Source organism: Drosophila serrata, unplaced genomic scaffold (assembly GCF_035046125.1).
Source record: "Drosophila serrata isolate PLE 108 unplaced genomic scaffold, ASM3504612v1 contig_30, whole genome shotgun sequence".
In the NCBI taxonomy this organism is placed as follows: Eukaryota; Metazoa; Arthropoda; class Insecta; order Diptera; family Drosophilidae; genus Drosophila; species Drosophila serrata.
Window position 1 is genome coordinate 1,167,173 of NW_028256928.1, and position 12,225 is coordinate 1,179,397.

Consider the following 12,225-nt stretch of genomic DNA (forward strand, 5'->3'; position numbering starts at 1 on the left):
AATTAATGATTTATTGGCTTAGTTATGAGTTTTGTTTAACTCTGATTTTTGGGAAAAATTGTCTGTTTTTATACCTTTTTGCAGGTTATTATAATTTTAGTCAGAAACTTAAAACAGCGTCAACAAACGCAGTATGCAGATTTTTTAGTGCTTTTAAAGCTTGCACAGAAAATCTTTCCGAATCAAAATTAATGGTATTTTGGCTTAATTATGATGTTCGGAAAACTCCGATTATTTAAGAAAATTCTCTGATTTTATACCTTTCTGCAGAGTATAGCTTAAGTCAGAAGATAAAAACGCAGTGAAGGAGTCATTTCCGACCCTATAAACCATATATATTCTTGATCAGCATCAACAGCCCAGTCGTTCTAGCCATGTCCTGTCAAGAAATAAATTTTTGACATTTTTCCGAAAATTGAAAATTTTATAAGGGGTTACATCATTAAAATTGCTAAAATTTGACTAAAAATTGAATTCTATAAATTTGAAAACTGAGTATGCAGCTTTGTTAATCTACTAAAAACTAGCATAGAACAGCTTTCCGAATTAAAATTAATGATTTATTGGTCTAGTTATGAGTTTTTTTAAACTATGATTTTTGGGAAAAATTGTCTGTTTTTATACCTTTTTGCAGGTTATTATAATTTTAGTCAGAAACTTAAAACAGCGTCAACAAACGCAGTATGCAGATTTTTTAGTGCTTTTAAAGCTTGCACAGAAAATCTTTCCGAATCAAAATTAATGGTATTTTGGCTTAATTATGATGTTCGGAAAACTCCGATTATTTAAGAAAATTCTCTGTTTTTATACATTTTTGCAGAGTATAGCTTCAGTCAGAAGATTAAAATGCAGTAAAGGAGTCATTTCCGACCCTATAAACCATATATATTCTTGATCAGCATCAACAGCCCAGTCGTTCTAGCCATGTCCGGTCAAGAAATAAATGTTTGACATTTTTCCGAAAATTTAAAATTTTATAAGGGGTTACATCATTAAAATTGCTAAAATTTGACTAAAAATTGAATTCTATAAATTTGAAAACTGAGTATGCAGTTTTGTTAATCTACTAAAAACTAGCATAGAACAGCTTTCCGAATTAAAATTAATGATTTATTGGCTTAGTTATGAGTTTTTTTTAACTCTGATTTTTGGGAAAAATTGTCTGTTTTTATACCTTTTTGCAGGTTATTATAATTTTAGTCAGAAACTTAAAACAGCGTCAACAAACGCAGTATGCAGATTTTTTAGTGCTTTTAAAGCTTGCACAGAAAATCTATCCGAATTAAAATTAATGGTAGTTTGACTTAATTATGATGTTCGGAAAACTCCGATTATTTAAGAAAATTGTCTGTTTTTATACATTTTTGCAGAGTATAGCTTCAGTCAGAAGATTAAAATGCAGTAAAGGAGTCATTTCCGAGCCTATAAACCATACATATTCTTGATCAGCATCAACAGCCCAGTCGTTCTAGCCGTGACCGGTCAAGAAATAAATTTTTGACATTTTTCCGAAAATTGAAAATTTTATAAGGGGTTACATCATTAAAATTGCCAAAATTTGACAATAAATTGAATTCTATAAATTTGAAAGCTGAGTATACAGCTTTGTTAATCTTCTAAAAACTAGCATAGCAATAAAATTTTCAATTTTCGGAAAAATGTCAAAAATTTATTTCTTGACCGGACATAGCTAGAACGACTGGGCTGTTGATGCTGATCAAGAATATATATGGTTTATAGGGTCGGAAATGACTCCATTCACTGCATTTTAATCTTCTGACTGAAGCTATACTCTGCAAAAAGGTATAAAAACAGACAATTTTCTTAAATAATCGTAGTTTTCCGAACATCATAATTAAGCCAAAATAGTATTAATTTTGATTAGGAAAGATTTTCTGTGCAAGCTTTAAAAGCACTAACAAATCTGCATACTGCGTTTGTTAACGCTGTCTTAAGTTTCTGACTAAAATTATAATAACCTGCAAAAAGGTATAAAAACAGACACTTTTTCCCAAAAATCATAGTTTAAAAAAACTCATAACTAAGCCCATAAATCATTAATTTTAATTCGGAAAGCTTTTCTATGCTAGTTTTTAGTAGATTAACAAAGCTGCATACTCAGTTTTCAAATTTATAGAATTCAATTTATTGTCAAATTTTGGCAATTTTAATGATGTAACCCCTTATAAAATTTTAAATTTTCGGAAAAATGTCAAAAATTTATTTCTTGACCGGTCACGGCTAGAACGACTGGGCTGTTGATGCTGATCAAGAATATATATGGTTTATAGGGTCGGAAATGACTCCTTCACTGCGTTTTTATCTTCTGACTGAAGCTATACTCTGCAAAAAGGTATAAAAACAGAGAATTTTCTTAAATAATCGGAGTTTTCCGAACATCATAATTAAGACAAAATAGTATTAATTTTGATTCGGATGGATTTTCTGTGCAAGATTTAAAAGCACTAAAAAATATGCATACTGCGTTTGTTAATGCTGTTATAAGTTTCTGACTAAAATTATAATAACCTGCAAAAAGGTATAAAAACAGATAATTTTTCCCAAAAATCATAGTTTAAAAAAACTCATAACTAATCCAATAAATCATTAATTTTAATTCGGAAAGCTGTTCTGTGCTAGTTTTTAGTAGATTAACAAAGCTGCATACTCAGTTTTCAAATTTATAGAATTCAATTTTTAGTCAAATTTTAGCAATTTTAATGATGTAACCCCTTATAAAATTTTCAATTTTCGGAAAAATGTCAAAAATTTATTTCTTGACCGGACATGGCTAAAACGACTGGGCTGTTGATGCTGATCAAGAATATATATGGTTTATAGGGTCGGAAATGACTCCTTTACTGCATTTTTATCTTCTGACTGAAGCTATACTCTACAAAAAGGTATAAAAACAGACAATTTTCTTAAATAATCGGAGTTTTCCGAACATCATAATTAAGTCAAAATACCATTAATTTTGATTCGGAAAGATTTTCTGTGCAAGATTTAAAAGCACTAAAAAATCTGCATACTGCGTTTGTTGATGCTGTTATAAGTTTCTGACTAAAATTATAATAACCAGCATAAAGGTATAAAAACAGACAATTTTTCCCAAAAATCATAGTTTAAAAAAACTCATAACTAAGCCAATAAATCATTAATTTTAATTCGGAAAGCTGTTCTATGCTAGTTTTTAGTAGATTAACAAAGCTGCATACTCAGTTTTCAAATTTAAAGATTTCAATTTTTAGTCAAATTTTGGCAATTTTAATGATGTAACCCCTTATAAAATTTTCAATTTTCGGAAAAATGTCAAAAATTTATTTCTTGACCGGACATGGCTAAAACGACTGGGCTGTTGATGCTGATCAAGCATATATATGGTTTATAGGGTCGGAAATGACTCCTTTACTGCATTTTTATCTTCTGACTGAAGCTATACTCTACAAAAAGGTATAAAAACAGACAATTTTCTTAAATAATCGGAGTTTTCCGAACATCATAATTAAGCCAAAATAGTATTAATTTTGATTCGGAAAGATTTTCTGTGCAAGATTTAAAAGCACTAAAAAATCTGCATACTGCGTTTGTTAATGCTGTTATAAGTTTCTGACTAAAATTATAATAACCTGCAAAAAGGTATAAAAACAGACAATTTTTCCCAAAAATCATAGTTTAAAAAAACTCATAACTAATCCAATAAATCATTAATTTTAATTAGGAAAGCTGTTCTATGCTAGTTTTTAGTAGATTAACAAAGCTGCATACTCAGTTTTCAAATTTATAGAATTCAATTTATTGTCAAATTTTGGCAATTTTAATGATGTAACCCCTTATAAAATTTTCAATTTTCGGAAAAATGTCAAAAATTTATTTCTTGACCGGACATGGCTAGAACGACTGGGCTGTTGATGCTGATCAAGAATATATATGGTTTATAGGGTCGGAAATGACTCCTTCACTGCGTTTTTATCTTCTGACTGAAGCTATACTCTGCAAAAAGGTATAAAAACAGAGAATTTTCTTAAATAATCGGAGTTTTCCGAACATCATAATTAAGACAAAATAGTATTAATTTTGATTCGGAAAGATTTTCTGTGCAAGATTTAATAGCACTAAAAAATCTGCATACTGCGTTTGTTAATGCTGTTATAAGTTTCTGACTAAAATTATAATAACCTGCAAAAAGGTATAAAAACAGACAATTTTTCCCAAAAATCATAGATTAAAAAAACTCATAACTAAGCCAATAAATCATTAATTTTAATTAGGAAAGCTGTTCTATGATAGTTTTTAGTAGATTAACAAATCTGCATACTCAGTTTTCAAATTTATAGAATTCAATTTATTGTCAAATTTTGGCAATTTTAATGATGTAACCCCTTATAAAATTTTCAATTTTCGGAAAAATGTCAAAAATTTATTTCTTGACCGGACATGGCTGACACGACTGGGCTGTTGATGCTGATCAAGAATATATATGGTTTATAGGGTCGGAAATGACTCCTTTACTGCATTTTAATCTTCTGACTGAAGCTATAGTCTGCAAAAAGGTATAAAAACAGAAAATTTTCTTAAATAATCGGAGTTTTCAGAACATCATAATTAAGCCAAAATACCATTAATTTTGATTCGGAAGGATTTTCTGTGCAAGATTTAAAAGCACTAAAAAATCTGCATACTGCGTTTGTTGATCCTGATATAAGTTTCTGACTAAAATTATAATAACCTCCAAAAAGGTATAAAAAAAAGACAATTTTTCCCAAAAATCAGAGTTTAAAAAAACTCATAACTAAGCCAATAAATCATTAATTTTAATTCGGAAAGCTGTTCTATGCTAGTTTTTAGTAGATTAACAAAGCTGCATACTCAGTTTTCAAATTTATAGAATTCAATTTTTAGTCAAATTTTAGCAGTTTTAATGATGTAACCCCTTATAAAATTTTCAATTTTCGGAAAAATGTCAAAAATTAATTCCTTGACAGGACATGGCTAGAACGACTGGGCTGTTAATGCTTATCAAGAATATATATGGTTTATAGGGTCGGAAATGACTCCTTTACTGCATTTTAATCTTCTGACTGAAGCTATACTCTGCAAAAAGGTATAAAAACAGACAATTTTCTTAAATAATCGGAGCTTTCCGAACATCATAATTAAGCCAAAATACCATTAATTTTGATTCGGAAAGATTTTCTGTGCAAGATTTAAAAGCACTAAAAAATCTGCATACTGCGTTTGTTGATCCTGATATAAGTTTCTGACTAAAATTATAATAACCTCCAAAAAGGTATAAAAACAGACAATTTTTCCCAAAAATCAGAGTTTAAAAAAACTCATAACTAAGCCAATAAATCATTAATTTTAATTCGGAAAGCTGTTCTATGCTAGTTTTTAATAGATTAACAAAGCTGCATACTCAGTTTTCAAATTTAAAGAATTAAATTTGTTGTCATATTTTGGCAATTTTAATGATGTAATGTAATGTAATGATGTCCGGTCAAGAAATAAATTTTTGACATTTTTCCGAAAATTGAAAATTTTATATATCATATATCATTAAAATTGCCAAAATTTGACAAAAAAAAAATAATTTTTAAAATGTGAACCTAACAAAAACAAGCCCCGAACAGTTTTCCAAATTGAAATTAACGCATTTTTGACTTAGTTAAGCAATTTTTAAAATTTGATTTATTGAAAAAATGGTCGTATAAAACTGTTGCTAAATAGGAATGCGAATATGTTTAGTTTAGTTGTGATCAATGTCAAAATGATCCTTTATAATAAACTTAGTCTTCCCGAAAGTTTTTTTCTTTTTATAAATCTTTTTTTTAGACCCTCTTTTTTTATCCACTCAACAAAACCCATTTCCAGTACAAATTTATCAAGGGAAGAGTTTTGCAATATAAAGCTTTATTTATGATCAATCTGTCGCTCGCAGTTACTGTTATTCTGGGCCCGTTCTGGGCTGCATTGCTCCATTTAACACACATACACTCCGAGCCGGAGAGGGAATGTTTTTGCCATAAATTGGCATTTAAATTAATTCACCTTGAATTATGCGCTTTGTGCGATAAAAGGGAATCACTCGGCCTGGGGATTGGGTTCGAAATCGGTCTCGGCCAGGGCAGGCAGCCCCCCACAGCGTAATTTTCAATCAAAAACGCACATCCGCGAAATTATCATGAACTCAGCATAGCAGAGTGGACCCGTATGCCGGGATCGGGTGAAGAGATTATCAAATTGATTCCAATTAACACTTGCCACCGCTGCAAGGACTGCCAGTCGATGGCGATGTGGACAGTGGACATTGCCCATCGGCCGCCGGCGGTTGCATTCCTTTCTTCTCGGCGGACTGTATGCAAACGTTATAAATATTTCACTCCTTGTGTGCTGTTTACGGTTAGCAGCCACAATATCCCGGCAGTTGGCCAAAAGGGAGATCGACTTTATGGCCAACACCAGACTGCAATCCCTTTCTCTGCCGCGAACGAAACACGCACATAACTTTAAGCGCACTTTGTCGTAATTCGTAATTCGAATTGACAAACGCTCCGTGGCCCCAGTTTGCCTTGGAGTTCCCTGGCTTAATCTTAACACTCACAAAAAGATTGAGGAGCAGGAAAAAGTATGTATAAAAGTCACATAAAACACGTATAAAATAATTTTATATATATTTTATTTTAACTAAGAATATTCATTATTTGAGCATTTATTTAATTGAATTTAATTAAGATCTGATCACAGTAATACCAAGACAGAAACACTTATTTTCTGAGTGCATTGCCTTAGCTGGTGTTGGCCAAGTTTGGCTCACTTTGGTTGGACTTGTGTGAAATGATAAATATTCCATAATTTCGCCTGGCATTCAATTTCGATTCGTGTGACACATAAATTACGAATTATCGCTTTAAGCCCAAACAGACGGAACAGAGGTTGCCCTCTTAGAGCTGGCACACTTCCTGGAGTTTAGGAAAATCCGAAAAGCTTTCCCTAAGGGTAAATGAAAATGGCTAAGAAATAAGACTTACTTACCACTAAATAACTTAAAATTGGCATATCGCTAAGTTACTGTTAATCAACATGTACATTTTGTCCAAGATGATAGATATTCCAATGTGTAGTATTCGTATATTTTATCATATATCTTAGTTCTCATATCGCCTGAGCGGGTGATAACTGACATTTTTACCAGCATCGTAACAATCTTAATTAGCTGTACCAGCTGTAAATCTATCCACCTGAACACTCTCATATCCATGAGCACCGCAAACCCTCGCTTTTTCTATGAAACCCAAGCAGAAGTCTCTCTCACGTTCTAAGCTGCCGACTGACAAGCGGGGCAACTTAATTAAGTTGAAAATTTATGAAGTTCTTTATCAACAGAAATTCATTAGCTTGAATCTAAAACAAGTCTCGCCATACAAAGTATAACTGAAAGAGAAAAAATAAACACACAAAATAATTTCCTTAGAAAAGGATTTCCCCTGGAAATGCAGAGTTAGTCCAAAAGTTCAAAGCAAGGACTTGTCTGCAATGAGGCATACGAAAAGCCAAAAGATGCGCACAAAAGATGATTAATAATCTCCAAGACAGACCCTGCCCTGACTCCCAAGTGCCATCCCCCATCCAGGGAAAATCGCGCGACAAGACAAATGTCCTGGCTGCGTGGTCTCTTTCACAGTTAATTTAAGTTTCCACGCCAAACGGATGCAGGACCTGGCTGGAAAAAATTCTGCTGATTTTGTCAACTGTTTGTCGCTGATAAAATTATTAGCCCTCCTTTTGTTTTTAGCCCACTCCCCTGCGATGGAACCGGAACCAAGGAGGAGGATACAACTTTTTTGTTCTGTAGCTTGAGCTCGAATTTTCGTATTAAAATGCAAATTTTTTGTTAATTTTGTTGTTTTTTGTCTTAATCAGCGGGCAGCCACAGGCCCACTGCGGTTGCACTTGGCTGATGATGAATGGTGAACCCCGGCGTATGTCAGGAAGCTGGACCAGGCATCAGGAGTCAGGATTCAGGGGTCCTGGTCCCGGCCATGTGACTTTGCACCCCCTGGCTGTAATTGTTTTTTTCCCCAATTTATTTTTATATTTTTCTAATTTTCCCCTAGCTAACGTTTTTAATTTCCACTGATGAACTTGTAATGAGAATATTTTTCTATAGAAGTATCATTAAAGAAATACCAAAATGCCCTGCATCCATAAATAAATTAATTAAATAAATATAAAGGCTTATGCGATGCACAGTTTGTTTTTAGTTGGGGCCATTAGTTAAACTCTTAGTTAAGTGCTTGTGAGCCAAATTTTTATGTTATGTTTTCCTATCTGTCGGCCATCTGAAGACACCGCACTCGGTTCACAGACGCGAGCGAGAGACATAAACAATTAAACTCATTTGACGATTAATTACGCGCCGCTTCCAAATCGCGTGTGCTGCCGGCAAAATTGTTCTATCAAAACACAGCAACATCAGCAGCAGCACCACCAGAAGAGGCTGAACAAAAAAACTGGCAACGAGAACATCACCCACAGCTAAAGTACAAATTCATTTGCTGCTAAAGACACAAGAGGAACTCGCATGTCGTGTCATAATCTTGATGAATGCATAATTGCATGCCATGCGGTTGCAGTGCCCCCGGAACACAATCCCCCCATCCATGGCAACCCCCGTTGGCATCTTCGTATCGAAATGGGTTTAAATGTCAACCAGCATAAGAGTGTTCCCAAAAGAAAGGCAATTTTCATAATATTTTCATGTTTTTCAATAGACTAATAGAATATATATTGAAATTACTTCCGTACACTGGGGAAAACCAACCAAAGAAGGGATAAATGTTCAAATAAGTAATTTGTATAAAATTTAAAATATTTTAATTCAATTTTCTGTAAGGTTCTTACCCATTTTAAATTAAATTGTAGACTCACTCGTACTGGTTCCAAAACTTTTATATTTTTATATTCAAAATATATATTCCATCCAAGCATGCAATTCATGAATTATGCGGCAATTAATTAGACGAGAATAGAAAAAGAAACCCGAAACTAACCCAATCCCCATTGAACCACCATCATCATCATCATCATCTTGACTCGACTCATTCATGGGCTTTGTGCATTTCAGGGAGCGACCGAGGAGACTTGGGTGACCTAAATTATTCAATTCATTTTTATTTATTTTTAATTTTTTGATTTGTTGCAATATTTCCCGCACTCCACCCCGTTCCGCCGAGGGTGGGAGCAAAGGGGTCCGCTTGTTTGTGTAACTATTTATTCTAATTTGACCCGCTTATTGAGAGGCCCACCCTTCGGGCCCCAAACTCACCCCGTTGGCCATTAATTGATGCAGCCACTTAAATGATGAATCACTTTTTCATTAAAATTTGACTTTGAGTGTGACCCTCATGTGGCTGGCGTTGACTTTTATGTGGTTAATAGTTAGCATTTCAACTGATAGATGGGGAAATCGAGCCATGTGTTCGTTGTTTTGTCCGTCTCTTTGTTTGCCACTGCCCCCCATTCCAATGAACCAGAATCGGCAGTTTCTTCAAACATTAAACTCGTGCTGGTCAAAGTGACCCACAAAGCGAAGCATAAAGCCGATAATCGAGAGTGTACAGTGTACGAAACAATTTCGGAGAATCTGAAGAAGCACTCTGATAACACACCTGCACTTCAGAACAGTGAACGTGTGGGCGAAATGTTTGTTAATCTACGTATTTAAGCTGGGGTGAAGGTCGTCAGAAGACAGTTAAGCATTATACCAGCGAACGAATAGACGCCAAGATGTATTTGCCCACTACAATTATATATTTAGTGATTGTTGTGGCGGCAGTAGATCCATCCTTAAATCAGAGTATAACTATTGAGGAGTCCCCGGATTTTGTAGATTACGATGGTACCCAAGCAGCGGCCTCACTTGCAGAAATTGGAGTAACCCAAGCCACAATTATAACGGCGACCCCAACAATTGACAATCTGTACAATTCTTCTGGAATAGTAAGCACAGGTTCTTCTTCATTACCAGATGCCTCAACAACAGAAACATCTGCAACAACAGAGACTGCGATCGCAGATACTTCTTCACAAACAGAAACGTCAACAACAGTAACATCATCAATAGATACTTCTACAACAGATACTTCTACAACAGATACTTCTTCAACAGATACTTCTACAACAGATACTTCTACAACAGATAATTCTTCAACAGATACTTCTTCAACAGATACTTCTTCAACAGATACTTCTTCAACAGATACTTCTACAACAGATACTTCTTCAACAGATACTTCTACAACAGATAGTTCTTCAACAGAAAGTTCAACTATAAGTTCCATAAGTTCTACTACAGTAACCGTTCCCACATCAACTGTTGCCACTACAACCACTGCCCAGCCATCAGAAGAAGATATATTCTTAGCTCTTCTCGCTGAGAATACAATTGCTCTGACCAAGTCTGACTTTTTGGCTAATATTGTGAACTCGCAAACCTCAAACATAGTTTCAGACTTAGACAAGCAAGTTAAGTCCTTAGCCCGGATTAATGACATCGAAAAGCTCCTGTTGAATGTGACGGGATCTCTTGCGGTTTCAGAAGCCGATCTTTTGCAAAGCTTGGTCAACTCCATATACAAAGTGGACTACTTTGGAAATCGAACTATTAATACTGTCTCTTATTTGCTTAAGTTCCAAGAATTAAATCGTGACCATGTTAATAACTTTTCGAGTAAACTTATAGAAATGCAAGAGGAAATCCTGCGCAACTCAAAGGGATTGGACGATAAGCTGAGCCTGATTAACCAGATACTTAAGCAATACATTACACCAAGAGTTAATAGCTTAAAGGACTCATTTGGCAACATAAATGAATCCCAGGTTATTTCTGAAGCTGAACTAAAGAATCTGCCATTGCTTAAAAATCTCACCGAGACTTCCATTATTAAGGTGACATCCCTGCTTAACCAGCTGGCCGTTGTCAACCAAACTCAGGATAAAAGTCTATACTTGCTTGAGGAAGCTCATAAACCGGAGTTTTCCAACCTTAAAAATATCAATGATCTTCTTCACAGCTTAAGCATTTCTCAAAAACGCATAGACTTGGCATTTTCGGTTTGTGAGAATAGAGGTTCGGAATATATTTCTATAGAATATGAACCTTTTTCGGATAATTACAGCAACGAGTATATCAAAAGCCCTTTAACTGACTCCAAAAACTGCTCCTGTAAGGCCAACATCTACGATGAATTTTCAGAAGGATCTTGGAATATTCCGACAGCAGTATAAAGAATTATATATTTCAAAGAACTTAACTTTAGTGTTCCTAAACCCTTTGTTGTATATATTATTAGGCAACATCACTATTATATTATGAAGCACATACATATATATTTCAAAATAAACTACTCTTTTAAAGCTATAAAATTACCCAACCCACTTCAGGATGACGAATTAAAAACACTTTAAAGGCCAATACTTGAGAAATACATTTGGTGTTTCGAGGTTTCCGTTGTCAAGCACAAATTGTGCATGGCAAATATGCGGACTATTTTGGCTGGCTATCAATTTACGGACAAGGGAACACCGTGAAGCAGCCAGGCGAAATTGATACCGTGATACCACGATGTCGGGGTACCCAGAACGAATCCCAGACCAAACCGAGAACTACAAATGTCTTTCAGAGGACGGAGAGGATGGCGCGAAACAAAAGTCAAAACAAGCGCAACATGAATGAACCTTTTAACATACTTGTAGTTACTAATTCCAGGTGACAGGCGACACAATGAGTCGGAGTGGATTTTTCATTTGTGGCCATTGTTGGGCCCACAAGGGGTCCGGGAATCGGGTCTCGGTGTTTTTTTGGGAAGAGGAGCAGCCCATAAACAGAGGACACAACACAGTTGTAACAGCAACACGGCTACAAAAGTGACCAAAATCAGGGGCTACTACCGCTGCCGTGCCCTGCCAAAGTAGTAACAGATGCGAAGGTGTTGCCGTTGCCCTCTGAGGGACCCGCCATCGGGAGTCCCGCATATCTCCGAAACTGTGGCCAAGAGCATCTCTCCGGGCACACGACAGATCCTTTTCCCTTTTGCTTAAATTCCAGCTTCTTTCTTTCCTTATTTATTATTTTTTTTTGGCACAAGCCGGGCAATAAATTATCAGATACAAAATCGAGTCGAGGTCGAAGTCAAAACAAAGGCATAAACACTCGATGGACGA

At 34.9% G+C, this 12,225-nt stretch overlaps 1 protein-coding gene across 1 annotated transcript; it reads left to right on the forward strand.

The window, feature by feature from the left end:
- Positions 1-9,656: 9,656 nt before the first annotated feature.
- On the forward strand, positions 9,657-11,427 carry LOC110191804 (uncharacterized). The gene has a single exon (XM_020962755.2). The coding sequence runs from the start codon at positions 9,790-9,792 to the stop codon at positions 11,287-11,289; it is 1,500 nt and encodes a 499-aa protein (XP_020818414.2). The 5' UTR covers positions 9,657-9,789; the 3' UTR covers positions 11,290-11,427.
- The last annotated feature ends 798 nt before the right edge of the window (positions 11,428-12,225 follow it).

Excerpts from the sequence above, each read along its gene's own strand:
- LOC110191804 (XM_020962755.2), top strand. The coding sequence starts at position 9,790 with ATGTATTTGCCCACTACAATTATATATTTAGTGATTGTTGTGGCGGCA.